The sequence below is a fragment of the Triticum dicoccoides genome, chromosome 4A (genome assembly GCF_002162155.2).
Source record: "Triticum dicoccoides isolate Atlit2015 ecotype Zavitan chromosome 4A, WEW_v2.0, whole genome shotgun sequence".
In the NCBI taxonomy this organism is placed as follows: domain Eukaryota; kingdom Viridiplantae; phylum Streptophyta; class Magnoliopsida; order Poales; family Poaceae; genus Triticum; species Triticum dicoccoides.
The window spans coordinates 735221017-735236832 of NC_041386.1; the positions used below are offsets into that span (position 1 = coordinate 735221017).

The window sequence follows — 15816 nt, forward strand, 5'->3', positions numbered from 1 at the left end:
GCAAAGGTAATCATCAGGCCGGCTGAGCACACAATGTTCCTGAATGATAAAGGAGCACTAGGTATTCTTGTCTTGCTTCTCGTCATCTGCTAATCTCGCTCATGTCCAAAGAAGAGAATCTCTTGAATTCACGATTTCATTATGCCTTACCGATGAAAAGAGTAAAAAGGGAGTGATAAGTTTCCAACAAATCTATCCACGATGATTTGTAGTACCAAACCTCTAGAAGTAAAGCATGGATAGTGGACAGCCTCAAACCAATATCAAATACTCCTCGTCTATTGGGGACATATATATATCCGATCTAAAAAAGTCTTCATAAATTTTCTTTCTACACATCCATCCGCGGAGGAGCCCGATTAGCCTGCTTTTGTGTGCTTGCAAGTATGTGTGTGCATGTTGGGTTTTTTGTAATTCACTCACCCAGCCAAGAAACCAAGAAAGGCACCAAGAACAACGGCCAAACGGGATCCAATGGAGAAGTGGATTCATATCCCCGTTCTTGAGGCTAATCATCAGGCATGGCAGTTCAGTGCGCCCCTTCCTCTACAATAACAACAAAGTGCCTCAGATTATGCGTTGTACATCGCCAATTATCCACTGTATTAAACACAGTTACAGGCAACTAAATCAAAATGACATAGAATGGGGCTGAACAAAATGCAAGGAAAAAAGAGTTAAAAGGAAAGCGATCTTATCCCACTCCACCAATGACATGGTTTTAGTGGGTAGTATTTGGCAACTTGGCTTATTGACTAACCTCAGGATTCGTCTTACTTCTACTGCTTCTCGCAAGTTGGTTTAACAAACTGACCGATTCTACCTCAGGTTGCGATCTGATTCAAATCAAATTTGTTCTGGTGCTTCATCCGTGCTTCAATCAACAAATAAAAGGGCCTGAAGTACGGACTCTGTCTCAGGCGCGGGAAGTTAGGACGGCAACGCGCGCATGAAGTATGTCCTCCAGTCCGTCTCTCTCGTCCTCCTCCCAGATCGCCCGCGGCCTCCGCTTTTGCAGACGGCCATCGCCATCGGACGCTACAGAGCAGCCATCCCTGGCAACTTCCCATCGCAAAAAAGGGGCCAGATTGCTGAGGAAATCGCGGTCTTGAGGGGAGGAATCGGTTGGAGGCGTTGCGTGCGATTTCGGTGGGGATTGTTTAGAGAGAGAACTGAAACAGAAGTATGAATGATTAATGTCTCTTTATTGATGACAAACAAGGTTATATATAGAGAGTGAGGGGACACGTCGTGCGGACGCAACCCATAGAGCAACTCTAGCAGACCCCGCAAAAATTCGACCCGCAAAACGCGTTTGCGGTTTCACGAAGATCGTGCTTGCGGGTCGAAAACATGTGCGGCCGATCAGATACCGTATCTAAACCTGCATAATTTGAAAAAACACTTTCGCGGGAGAAATTGCACAAACATAGTTCATCACATCACATACTACAGAGTTCATACATACTACATGATCAACAAATTAAGCATAGATCATACTACATGCTACGTTAACTAGTAGTAGAGGGGGTCGGATCTGACGACGGCGAGGTCGCGGCAAAATGGATGACGCCGTGGAGGCCGAGCGACGTTCAATCCTCCTCGCCGGAGCTGCACAGGTCGATGTACTTCGCCGCCTTCTCGTTGGCGGCGACGTTGGCGGCGACCGCCTGCCGCCACTCGACGGCTTCGAGCTCCTCGGCGTGGCACCGGAGCTCCGCCTCCTCGCGCACGCTCCGCTCGGCGATGGCGGCAGCAACGGCGTCGAAGTCCGCAACGTAGTCCTCGGGCCCGACGACTCCGCGGCGGCCGAGCGGAGCGGGCTCCTCCTTCACCCGGACGAAGGCGAACGGCCCGGCTCCTCCGGCTCCTCCTCGTCCTTCGACCACTCCCTCTTCATGAGGAGAAAGCGTGCGCCGGAGGACGAGGAGGATCCGGCGTAGGAAGATCTCACGGAGGAGAAGGACGCGCGCCGGCGGTCGTACTCCTCCATCTCACGGCGGTTGAAGCTCGCCAGCGGCGACATCCCTTGGTTGGTCCACCTGCGGGCGCCGCGCTTCCTCGCGCCGTCCGACCGAACGCGCCGCTCGCGCTCCGGGTCCCTCTCATAGCTGGATTTGCTGCCGGAGCCGTGTCCGAAGCTCCACATTCGGCCCCACATGGAGGCTGGAGGCGGGGCGGGTGGTTGCCGATGGCGAGAAATGTGGAGAGGGGAAAGGGGAATCGGGTGGCTCGCGGCGGCGGGGTGATAGGGTTTGGACCCGCAAAATGGTCGCGGAACCGCGGTTATAGTGCTCGGGTCGTGCGGTTTGCGAGCTGCGGTAAAAAAATTTGTGGGCCGGGCGAGTATGTGGGCTCTGTTCTGGCCGGAAAATTGGGCCGAGCCCGCATACTCGCCGGAATTTTTGCGGGCCGGGCGTTTTGCGGGATCTCTGCTAGAGTTGCTCTTACAAAGGACGCTACAAAGGCAGTAACCAATGACGGTAACTTATCTAAGGCAGCTGTTAAGCATGGATAATTAATCCTTAACACTCGCGCTAATCTATGGTTGTCTTTGTTAATATGCACCGTCTTGATAAAGGCTCCTTAAATCAAAACAGGGATCGCAAAAACGTGTGTTTGCCTTGAGAATGTTCGTCATCTTCATCTTGACAAAGACTCCTCCAAAAACCCTGTGGGAAAAATAAGAGGAAAATAGTGTAGATATGTTGCTCAAACTCCTTTAGACTTAGTGGGAAAAAATAAGAAGAAAATGATGTAATATATAATGATTATTGTCTCCTGATAACTCATATGAGAAAAACCTTTGAGGAAGGAGAAAACTCATAAGTGAGTTTAGAGAACAATGAATATGTCTTGAGTACTTCTTTTAAAAACCCCGGTAGGGAAAGTAGAAAGTATGACATGTGATCTTTGAGAACATATTGTCGCATTAAAAAAACATTATGAGAAACTTTGAGAGAAAACTCATAAGGGAAAAGAGTGTGATCTGATATGCCATTGAAAACTCCTTTAAAACCTAGTACGAAAAACATAAGGACAAAATGATATGGCATATGCAGGCACTTGTGTTTATATTGTATCGTTAAAAGCATTTTGTGAGAAACTGTTGGGGGAAACTCATGAAAGAAAAACAGAAAAAATATGTGCAATCTAATGATTGTTAACATGTTATGATTTGGGAGATTACTCCCCCTAAACTTTGCAAATCTTTAGGATATGTCATGCCAATTCCATTGGCATGATCATGATATGTGAATAATTTGTTTGATTTTCACACTATCTTGTTTGCAAATTGTTTCCTTACTTTCTAGAATGTGTGAGGATAAGTAATTTTTGAGCAGTGTGCTTTATGATATTTCTCTTAATATAACCTGTAGGTTTTGAGTAACACAAGTGGTAGCATCTTGCTAAATCAGGTTATGTGATTCTGATGAATCTCAACCACAAGATTTTGAGTGTGGTTAATCATTCTGCTGAGCCATGCATATTTTGCAATGTTGTTAGATAAAGCAATCATGTCAGAATGATAATTTGAAGTAGCTAGTCAATTTAGATGACTTCCATAAGATGTTGGAAATATGCCCTAGAGACAATAATAAATCTATTATTATATTTTCATATTCATTATTAAGTTTATGTTTCTACGCTACAATTGTATTGGTTCATAAACCTATCTAATTGGCCAAAAGAGATAGACAGATCGGAGAGAAATACAAGGCTATAAAATCACGCATAATAAATCTGAGAAAAGACACAATTACTTTCAATGAATAATCCGATCATAAACACACAATTGATCTAATCCCAACAAACACATCGCAAGAATTACATCGAATAGGTCTCCGAAGAGATCATTATATTGAAGATCGAAGAGAGAGAGAGAGAGAGAGAGAGAGAGAGAGAGAGAGAGAGAGAGAGAGATCTAGCTGCTGCTATGGACACATAGGTCATGTTGGGAACATCTCACACATCATCATGGAGGCAGCAAGGTTGATAAAGATGGCATCCATGATCGATCCCCCCTCGGGTAGAGTACCGGTGGAGGCCTCCAGATGGGATCATGGAACAGAGGCTTGCAACTTCTATAAAATTGTTTCGAGGCTCGCCCTAGGGGTTTATGAAATTTAGGGAATTTATAGCATAGAATTAGGTCAAACGGAGGCATGTGGGGCTCACAAGCTCAGGTGGCACGACCCTTGGGGGTGCACCCTTTGAGCTTATGGCCCACTTGCAGGTCTTCTAGCACTCCCCCGAAACTTCTAGGGTCTCTTCTGGTCCATAAAAAATCATCATAAAATTTCATTGTGTTTGGGCTTCGTTTAGTATGGAGGAAGGCTGTTTGGACAATGATGGAAGGAAGATCAGGCTTCTTTGCAAAAAAAACTTCTGATCTATTCATCTCCAATCATGGTTGTACAATAAACACCCAAAATAATATAAATTATATCCAGATTCATAGACCACGTAGGGACAACAAAAAAACTAAAGCCAGCCTAAGGCGCGCTGTCGTAGTCGCCCATCCCTATTTGGAGCCAGAAAAATTTGTTGTAATAGACAGTCGGGAAGTCGTCGTGTTAAGGCCCCTAGGACCAACACACCAGAGCAGCACCTGTCGCCGATGAAGAGTAGCATAAATCAGAAGCATCCAACCCGAAGAAACACAAATGTAGACGAACGATGAACATATCCGAGCAAATCCATCAATGATAGATCTACCGGAGACACAACTCCACACACCCACCAACAGTAAACGCACCACCAAAATATGGCCTAGGCGGGGAGAATCTTATTCCATCTTCGGGGACCCGCTGTCGTCTCGCCTTCCTTAGCAGGGCATAAACCCTAAAAGACACAAAACAACATCTAAAAACGCAGCCCTCCCACCAGCAAGGTTCGGGACCCACCGCGCCTCCATGGCCCTAAGTCCACCAGAGATAATGGCGGACCGGTTGCAGCGCCAGTGGGAGGCGAAGAAAACCTAAGCTTGGGAGAGCAGGCCGCGGCTGCAAGGAACATCAGGTTTGATCGATCAAGAGTATGCGCGCGAAGATCTGTGAGTGCTGCCCACACCCAAGAATGCCGCCTCAGCCACAACTTCCATGGATGGCGTGAGTGGTGGGGTCGGACCCTAATCTAGAGGTGGATGTTCTTTGCAGTGGTCTCCTCACGGTGGATTGCGGTTACCACCAAAAGGTCGTCGTAAGGGTTCCTCTCTGCATATTTGGTGGTCGACTTCGAAGGTGAGATGCAAACTCTGGGCGATGGCTGGACGCAAGGGTTGGTTGCGCACCAGCGGCGATGAGATGCAGAAAAGTAGTGGCGAAAACACATGAGAGACCTCGATTCTGGTGCTACACAGAATCTGGTCTCGAGATTCGAGGTGAAATCCTAGGTCTTAGCTAGGTTGATTATACCTGGCAATGATGATGTTTTTTTTATGTATTAACCTTGTTGAAGGCATTGCTTAGATATGTTCTGATTGGTTCTTCAGGATGAAAACCTAGATCCCAACCTTGGGTGGTTGGATTCATTGATGGGGCTCTTGAGAGCCGCTCCCTTCCTAAAGGCATTACTCTTGAAGAACCTCGTTGTTCGTGTAGTGTCATGAGATGGTTGGTGCGGATATGGTCATTGCTATAGTTTGTCAATCGGGGTTTTGATTGCTTTGGAGTTTTTTTTCCTTTTTCCTTGCCTTCACATACCATTCGTCTTATATGGCTATGCTATTTGTTGGCGTGTTTTTTGCATGTGCATTGGTGTTGGCTATGTGCATCCTAGCGATGAAAATGGAGTGAAAATGGACGGAACTGAGTGCTACCACATTTGTTTTCATACTTTTTTGCAGAAGCGAAAACGAATACAAAAACCCTGGAATTGAATATGGAAACAAATACCACCTGAAACAGACACATAGCGAATATGGAGCGAACACAAAAGCAGAAGTGGGCGTTGACTGGAAATTTAAAACCCCTTGAGTCACAGAGAAATAAAATAAAACAAAAAATAATAATGAAATGTTACTGTAGCTAAAAACATATAGATGCTTCATTTTAGGCCAATAAAATACAACCTGGGTTGATTAAAAGGAAATAATGAAGGCAAATTTTAACATGCTCCCTCTTACCCCTTCTTTTTACATGTGCGGTACTCCCTCCGTTTCTAAATATAAGCCATTCAAGAGATTTCTATATGAACTATATACAGATGTAATAGCCAGCCATACAAGCTCAATACCCCTTCGCTCCTGCCTCCGTGCGAGTCCCATCTAGGGTTTCCCTACCTCTCGTCGGCGCCGCCGCTGGTCCTCCTCCTCTCCTATATATGGTTCTTGGACCATGGCGGCGCGGTGGATCCCGGCCCTTTCCGGCAGGAGGGCTCCATTTTTAGGTGCTTTTCTAAATTTTGTTAGGGCTTGTGCCATGAGAAAGAAGGCAAAGCGGCAGCGGCTTCTTGAAGATGGAATAAGGTCTTCCCGCCTAGCTCCCGTCCCGGTGATGCTTCAAGCGTCGTCGGAGGGCGTGTGGAGGTGTGTCTCCGGCGGATCTTGTGGGATCCGGTCGGTGTTTGTCTTCGGTGGATTCGTCTGGATTCGGTCTTTGTATGTCTAAGTCTATGTGTCTGCAGGTTGGATCCTCTGATCAATGCTTCTCTTCATTGGCGGCGGTTGCTGTTCTGGTGTGTTGGTCCTATGGGACCTTAGCACGACGACTTCCCGACTGTCTATTACAACAATGTTTTTCCGGCTCCGAGGAGGAAGGGGCGATGACGGCGGCGAACCTTCGGCTCGCTCTAGTGCTTGTAGTCGTCGCTACGTGGTCTACGGCCATAGATGTAAATTTTACTTCTAGTGTACTTTGTACTATCTTCATAATTGATGAATAGATCGGAAGTTTTGTCGCAAAAAAACATATATTCATGTATATAGACGTATTTTAGAGTGCAAATTCACTTATTTTGCTCCGTACGTAGTCCATACTAAAATCTGTAAAAAGATATATATTTAGAAACGGAGGGAGTAAAAAGGTAAGAATTAACCAGACCATTAATTTATGAGATCAGCGGCTCATATCTAATTTATACTCTTACCTCTCATGTGAAAAGAGGTGGTAAGAGGGAGCATGGATGGATGATGATGCTAACCTGGCCCAGTGAAGCCCATAAAAACCAGCCCGCCAGGATGGCATAACCACTTTGGATTTAGTATGTATTAAAAGACCTTTAGATAATGATGTATTCCTTAAGCTTGACCTAGAACGACTTGTGTCGTCTCCGACTAAATTGATCGCTAGCGCTTCTTCCAGCCAACCGACGTTGTCTGGTGGAGCACGTTGGTGTCATCGCCGAGCACCATCGGCATCAGGCGATCCGCTCAACATCTCCGACTTTACGCGCGATTAACCTGAGCCCTAAGGTATATCCGAGAACTGGAATTTACAAGCTTATTTTATATTAACCTATCGAGAATTACATAAGGCTAGAGATGAATCAAAAGCAACGAACGTAGTATTTACTTTTCAATTTTGTTGGGCATCAAGATGAGAAATAAACCGGCAACAACTGAGTACGTATTAAGCCAGTAGATTCGTAGAGCTATATATTATACGCTTGAAGAAAAAAGTGTAGGCGGCTTTCTTTGAAACTCCAAATAATTAATGTATTGTTCCAGTTTGATATCGATGTCGTATTTAAGACTTTGTTTTTTTTTCGAAAAGGGGGACTCCTCGGCCTCTGCATCAAGAGTGATACATACAGCCATCTTATTAACGAAGCAACAAAATGTGCATACAAAGTTCCATAGTCTCAAACTCAAAACAACAAAAAGCAGTCCACACAGAGCGCAGAAGGCTAGAAACACGAACTAGCCATTAAAAAAGCCACAACCGGCTGGCTAAAAAGATAGGAAAACTAATTGCCTATCCTATTACATGACCGCCATCCAAACCGGTTGAAGATATCCCGAGCAACCATCTCCCACCGGATAGACCCAGTAACCAAATGCTCCCTAGCCTCCATCGGAGTGAGTAATGACCATGAACGGATCAACGCCGTAGCTCGGAAGATAACCTGCAAAAAATGAATTCGTGATGTTCTCTTAAAAACCAAATCATTTTTGCAAAGCCAGATGGTCCACATCAAAGCACAGACTCCAACCCGAATATGTCTTGCTAATGTAGAGTTAATCCCATTTAGCCAATTCCCAAATAAAGCATTAACAGCAGTCGGTGGAGTAATATTAAAAGCAATGTGGACCGTCTGTCAAAGAACCTTGGCCAGCGAACAATCAAAAAAGAGATGTTTAATTGTCTCTTCCCGATCACAGAAACTACACCTAGTAGGTCCTGTCCAATTACGCTTTATTAAGTTGTCCTTTGTTAGAATAACTTGTTTATGAACAAACCACATAAACACTTTTATTTTCAAAGGAACTTTGACATCCCAGACATTCTTGGAAGTTGGAATGGAGGTTGAATTAATAACATCAATGTACATTGACCTCAATGTAAATACTCCAGACTTAGTCAACTTCCAGCGTAATTTATCAGGTTGGTCAGAAAGTTGAACCTCCATTAGTTTCCTAACTAACTGGAGCCAAACCTCCCAACGATTGCCTGCTAACGACCGTCTAAACTGAATATTAAGGGGGATAGATTGAAATACCGTTGCCACGAACACCTCACGTCGTTGAGCAATACGATATAAAGACGGATATTGAATGGCCAAGGGTGAGTCGCCCAGCCAAGAGTCCTCCCAGAAACGTGTAATGGCACCATTTCCAATGACAACTTTTGTCCTATTGAACATTAATTGTTTGGCTTTCATGAGCCCTTTCCAGAAAGGCGAGTCAGTCGGCCTAACTGATACCTGGGACAACGTTCTAGTCTGGAGGTACTTGCTGTGTATGATTTGCGCCCACATAGCTTCAGATCCGGAAGCGAGCTTCCACAACCACTTACTAAGAAGGCATCTGTTCTTAACTTCAAGATTCTCAATGCCAAGCCCGCCTTGGTCTTTGGGTCGACAGATAATATCCCACTTAGCAAGCCAGTATTTTCTTTTAAGATCATCACCCTGCCAAAAGAAACGTGATCGATAGAAGTCCAGTCTTTTCCTCACTCCCACTGGAACCTCAAAGAACGATAAGAGGAACATAGGCATACTCGTGAGCACCGAGTTTATCAAGATTAACCGGCCTCCATATGACATGAGCTTACCCGTCCAGCAGCTCAGTTTCTTCTCAAATCGATCCTCTATACACTTCCACTCTCTGTTTTTTAGCCTACGATGGTGTATCGAAATACCAAGGTAGGAGAAGGGCAAACTTCCCAACTCGCACCCAAACAATTGCCTATAAGACTCATGTTCGTCTTTGGCTCTACCAAAGCAGAACAACTCGCTCTTATGAAAGTTAATCTTTAACCCAGATAATTGTTCAAAGAGGCATAACAACAACTTCATATTTCTCGCCTTGGCCAAATCATGCTCCATGAAGATGATTGTATCATCAGCGTATTGAAGGATGGATACACCTCCATCAACCAGATGAGGTACTAAGCCACCCACTTGACCATTGTCCTTAGCCCTTTCGATCAAAATTGCTAACATATCCACCACGATGTTAAACAAGATAGGGGACATTGGATCTCCTTGCCTGAGGCCCTTATGAGTCTGGAAATAATGACCTATATCGTCATTTACTTTAATTCCCACACTCCCTTTTTGCGTAAATGATTCGACCTGATGGCGCCAGGCCTCATCAAAACCTTTCATACGCAATGCCTGCTGAAGGAATGGCCACTTGACCTTATCATACGCCTTTTCGAAATCCACCTTAAAAATTACCCCATCTAATTTTTTAGAGTGAATTTCATGGAGCTTTTCATGAAGGACGACCACCCCTTCGAGGATGTTTTTGTCCGACATGAAAGCAGTTTGGGACTGTTGCACCATAGAAAGCGCAATCTGTGAGAGCCTGTTAGTCCCGACCTTGGTAAAGATTTTGAAACTAACATTGAGTAGGCAAATGGGCCTGAACTGCTCAATTCGCACAGCCTCCATTTTCTTGGGAAGCAATGTGATAGTTCCAAAATTCAAGTGAAATAATTGAAGCTGTCCAGAGAAAAGATCGTGAAACATAGGTAACAAATCCCCCTTAATAATGTGCCAGCACTTTTTATAAAACTCAGCCGGAAACCCATCCGGACCGGGAGCCTTATTGTTTTCCATTTGTGCAATAGCATCAAACACTTCCTTCTCCGTAAATGGGGCGAGCAAGATATCATTTTCGGCAGCCGACAGTTGAGGAACATCCTCAGTCCGAGACTCATCCAGGGTTACACAATTAACCTCTGGTGGTCCAAATAACTGCCTATAATACTCGGTAATGTAAGTTTTGAGATTATCTTGCCCAACAATAGTACCCTCATCTTGCTCAAGTTGGAAGATTCGTTTCTTACGGTGCTTGCCATTAGCAATTAGGTGAAAGAATTGAGTATTGGCGTCCCCTTAGACCACTTTGCGGACCTTAGCATGCAACGCCCACTTCAACTCTTCCTCACGGAGAAGTTCTTTCAACCTCTTCTCAGCCTCATTTTTAACCTGGAGCTCGGCAGGCAGCAGAATCGTAGAGTCGGCATTAGTATCTAGGGCCTGTATAAGAGAAAGGAGTCTATCCTTTTCAATCTTATAAACCCCACTTAGGTGCTTAGCCCACCCCCGTAAGAAACTTCTTAAATGCCTAATTTTATTCTGCCAACGTTCGACCGCCGTCCTACCTCCGACACCCTTAGCCCATTCCCTGGCAACGAGGTCTAAGAACCCCTCACGTTCGAACCAGGCCATCTCGAATGAGAAGGTGTTCTTGTTTCCCACATTGTTGGACTCCCCGGAGTCCACAAACAGTTGTGTGATCGGATATGCCCCGCGATAAAGCTTGTACCGTCATAAGAGGGAACTTCTGTTCCCACTCCACGCTGGCGAGAACTCGATCAAGCTTTTCATATGTCGGGTTTGGCAACGCATTAGCCCAGGTAAACTTTCTACCAGAAAGCTCTATCTCCCTCAGATCCAAGCTCTCAATAATGATATTGAACATAAACGACCATCTCCCGTCAAAGTTATCATTATTCTTCTCCTCTTTCCTCCGAATGATATTGAAATCACCCCCGACCAACATTGGAAGCTGTTTGGACCCACAAATTCGAACAAGATCCGCCAGAAACTCCGGTTTAAGTTCCGGCTGTGCGGCCCCATACACCGCCACCAAAGCCCAGTCGAACCCATCAACTTTTGACCTAACCCGAAACTTAACCGCAAAGTCTCCCATCACAACACTCCGGACCTCAAGGGAATCGCATCTCACTCCCAGCAAGATACCTCCCGATCGTCCACGCGGAGGTAGGCAATGCCAATCGAAATCAACACCACCCGCAAGAGAGGAAAGAAACTGAGGAGCAAAACTATCTCTTCCAGTTTCGGACAGAGCAATGAAATCTAATCGGTGCTCCAGAGACGCATCAGCGAGAAACCTTCTTTTAGCCAAGTCCTTGAGACCTCTGCTATTCCAAAAGATTCCTTTCATAATTCATCATGAAATTTTTTTGCCGTACGAATCCTAGCACTTCTACGTACCGTGGATGCTGGATACACCTTCCGCTTCCACTTACGTTTAGGTTTATCATTGTCCACCATCCAGTCCTCATAACCGGGCAGTGGTGGTTGATGGACCTCAACATCTACGTTGGTCTCCTCCTCGTCTGACTCATTACAGGATGGTGCAAGGTCCGCACACAAATTGTCTAGCACTCTCACCCCCAATGCATCAATCTCAGCGTCATTCATAGGTCTCACTGCCGCTAGGTTGCGAATGGTTTCTAAAGCGCGTTCCGCTTCCAGATCCAAAAGATCATTAACCGAGTTGGAGATTTCAGAATTATTATTCCCTAGCGAAACCCCTACTTGATTTGCATTATGAATAATCTCATCCGTAGAAAAATGCAAAATAGAATTGGATAAGTTGACTGACATACCGGTAGTGACCTCGATGTCACGTAGCTTGGCCGCCCTCGTTGCGCACCTCTGTTGCATGTCATCAACCTCCGGATGGTCCTGGAGACGGGAACTCATTCGTCGCCCCTCAGAGACCGGGTCAGGGATTCCGCCGAAAGCAATAACCTCCTCCCGAGAAGCGCCAGTCGCAGGAAGCAGTGACGGACGGTTCCCACAGCCGGCGGTCAGGGGACCGGGGGCAGTAGGTGCCGGTACCACCTGTCCGAACACCCCCTCCGCCCTGACCCTCAAGGCTGAGGGTGTCACCATCCCGACAGCCGAGGATGAGGGATGGACCGGGGCCACCTGCCCCGGACTCCCTCCAATCACGGCAGGAGAAGCCGCATCCGTCGGAGCCGAAAGGGAAGGGTGTGGGGCCTCCTGCCCCATACGGCCTCCCTCATGGCCGGCCAGCACCGGCGCAGCAGGCGTCGCTGGGGCCACCTGCCCCAGACAAACTCCCAACCGCCCAGAAGAAGAGGCCGCAGCCGGCCACCCTCCCGAAGAGGACTCCTCCCTCTCAGGAGCCCTGATCGTAGCCAGAGAAGAGTGTGGAGTCGAGGCCTCCTGCCTTAGACCCCCTGCCAAGCTCGTAGTCACCACCTGCAGCTCAGACGTGGCAAGAATATCCGAGGGAGGCGAGAACGCTATCTCCGAACCTCCCTCCACTCCACGAACCTCCACACTCGGGCCCTCAAAGTCCAACACAGGTAAGGAGTGTTCAAACACCTCAGATGACTCCACCCGCTCACTCCATAATCTCGGAGGTGCAGAAGCAGGCTCAATGGTTCCAAATCTCAGAGTGGTCGACGGCACCGAAGATGGAGGCGCCGTCCCCCCTCCGGTGGTCTTGACCACAGACCCCGGTCTCTCGGCCTCTCGACCAGGATCAGCTACCGGTGGTTCCTTGCGCCCCTTGCAGTTGAACTGTTTGTACGTTTAGGGCTTTTTTTTTCTTCATTTGGTCTCCCTTGATTATATGATGCGAATCCCTTGATTATGTGATGCAGATCAGATCCATAGTTCCACACCCTCTGAACTCCCTACAGTTTTTGCAATTTCCGCCCCATGGCCAACAACTCAACTTCTTCAGTTAACAAGCCAATATCCGAGACCTCCTCGAGATGCCTAACAGAGTGTGTCACCATCGCCCACAACTTCGAGGTGACTAAATACTCTCTGCTCGAGGGTATGGGTATTGGCAAGTTCGTTACCTCGAGCACGTTCAGCGTCGGTGGCTACGAGTGGAACATCCTGATCTACCCTGATGGGAGCAATGAGGAGGACAAAGCTGCCTACATGTCGGCCTTCCTGTGTTTCTGTAGGGGGGCAACAGCGGGTGTCAAGGTGAAGTACACTTTGAGTTTATTGGAGAAAGATGGGACAGCTAGTGTTATAGGGGGCGAAAGACGTACCTTTCCGCCAGTAGGTGAGACTTGGGGCTGGGCCAAGTTTATTGACAAGTCTAAGCTGAAGGAACTGCTATCCCGCAATGACGACTGTTTCACAATCAGGTGTGTTTTGACCGTCATAAAAGACATTCGCACGGAAGATGCAAGCACAGCCCTAGTACCACTCCCACCATCGGACCTGCACACACACTTTGCAAACATGTTGAAGGATGGACACGGCATGGATGTGACATTCAGTGTTGGCGGCCAACTCTTCAGTGCACACAGATGCGTGCTGGCCGCCCGATCATCTGTCTTCAAGGCTGAACTTTTTGGTCAGATGAAGGAGACTTCTTTGAAATGCATCGAGATTGATGACATGGAGACAACCATCTTCGAGGCACTTCTTCACTTTATATACACAGACTCATTGCCTAGTAACTGGGATCTGGATCAGAATGTGGAATTGCAGCACTTGCTGGTTGCTGCAGATCGGTATGGACTTGACCGGTTAAAGGCTATGTGTGAAGGGAAGCTATGCCAGAGAATCGATGTGCAAACAGTTGCAACCACCCTTGCGTTAGCAGAGCAGCACCACGCCGCGCAACTCAAGGGTGCTTGTCTCACATACCTTTCTTCACAGGGGGTGCTTCGAGCTGTCAAGGAGACTGATGGATTCAAGCACCTCACTGCAAGCTGCCCATGGATTATGATGGACATTTTAGACAAGGTCGCACCACCATCGGGAGTATGAAGCGGTCTGGCTCAGAATTTATGTTTTTCAAGTGTGGAGATCTGGTGGTACTCTATCGTTTTTTATGATGTGTTGAATGTACCCATTCTAAGACCGAACTTCTCTTCATGAACGTGTGATTTGTACTCTGAATTATTGGCACTAAAAATTCTAAGAAAATGCGCATGTTTCTTTCTTTCTTTCTTTTGTGTTGTTTTGTTTTTCTCTAACTTTTGGCAGTAAAATCTCCTATAGAACCAAACGGCACAAGGACTGAAGCTCTGTACCTGATCTTATCTGCTACACTGCAGTCTCTTCAACTACTATATATCCCCAGTTAACTCTGTACTTGTGATCAGATGAATGCTTAAATGGCTTCGCACATGCAGGCCGCGTGATGTGCCGGTGTCTGATAGCACAACAGGCCACAGCTTGTTTTTGATTCCTCATGTTTCATTACCGCTGGGATGGAAAGTACAAAAGATAGCGTCTACTACTCCAGCTCAGCACGAAGTAACCTATGTCAGGGGATTGATTTGCAAATATACAATCATGTGTACAATCATAGACATGTGTAATTTATCAATCAAAACATCATGACCAATTTTGACATAGGTTGAGATCGTGTTATTGGTGGTGGGGTGATCGACTGCTCAGCCTCTACCTCCTCCTCCACCGATGGCCGAAAGCCTCCTTGTCATCTTCGTTGTTCGAGCTCGAGGAATTGTCTGACACAGCCTTGGTCGGAGGAGCTGGAATGAGTAGGTGAAACAGTGGGTCTGAAGCAGCCTCACAATGGCCAATTCGGGCCCGATTTTGGTGTGGTCTGAGAAAAATGGTTGGCGGCGGCAAAGAGCTTGTGTTTGTGGAGGATGCCAGTGGGAATTTATCATGGCGGGGAGGTGAATCGACATCGCACCGCCCAGTTTGCCACTTTTTTGGGGGAGAGGAGCCGAAGCGGTGATCAAAGGAATTTGGAACGCCTCTAAGTCTGAAGCGGTACGAAGTAAACAAGATACATCATTGACCGGCCACTATTAACAAGTCAGTGATAAAAAAAATGAGAGATGAGCCAGTACATAACAACCCGTCAGTGAGAAGATGGGCTCAAATATCTTTATCTTTATCTTTACCTCTTTACCTAATAATAAAGAGAACTGGGTTTCTGGTCGTCCGTCATATAAATTGCCCCTAAAGTTGTCCCTATTTACCCACCATGCCACCAGTAAGTAAAGAAAACGATTTGTTTTAAAAAAAATCGCCGTCAAATTTAGTCTTATACGGGAGACCAGGGTTCGATCCCTGCTCGCATACCCTTTTTCTCCCCTTTTCTGCAATATATATAGCAGGCCGTAATGGGCCGGCCCGTAATGACGCCCCTGTTTTTCTTTTGCCTTTTTCCTTTCTCATTTTTTTCCTGTTTTTCGTTCTTTAAATCACTCCGGAATTTCCAAAAAAGTAATGACGCCCCTGTTTTTCTTTTGCTTTTTTCCTTTCTCATTTTTTTCCTGTTTTTCATTCTTTAAATCACACCGGGATTTCCAAAAAAAAAACAAATTTCAAAAAAGTTGCCGTACTGAGAAAATATACAGATACATCATAAAATGTTTGCGCATTCAAAAAACATTTGAGAGATCATAAATA

The 15816-nt window shown here is 46.3% G+C and overlaps 1 protein-coding gene across 1 annotated transcript; it reads left to right on the plus strand.

Annotated features, from left to right (window-relative positions):
• Positions 1-13116: 13116 nt before the first annotated feature.
• LOC119288246 (BTB/POZ and MATH domain-containing protein 2-like) lies at positions 13117-14193 on the plus strand. The gene has a single exon (XM_037567877.1). The coding sequence runs from the start codon at positions 13117-13119 to the stop codon at positions 14191-14193; it is 1077 nt and encodes a 358-aa protein (XP_037423774.1).
• Positions 14194-15816: the final 1623 nt, after the last annotated feature.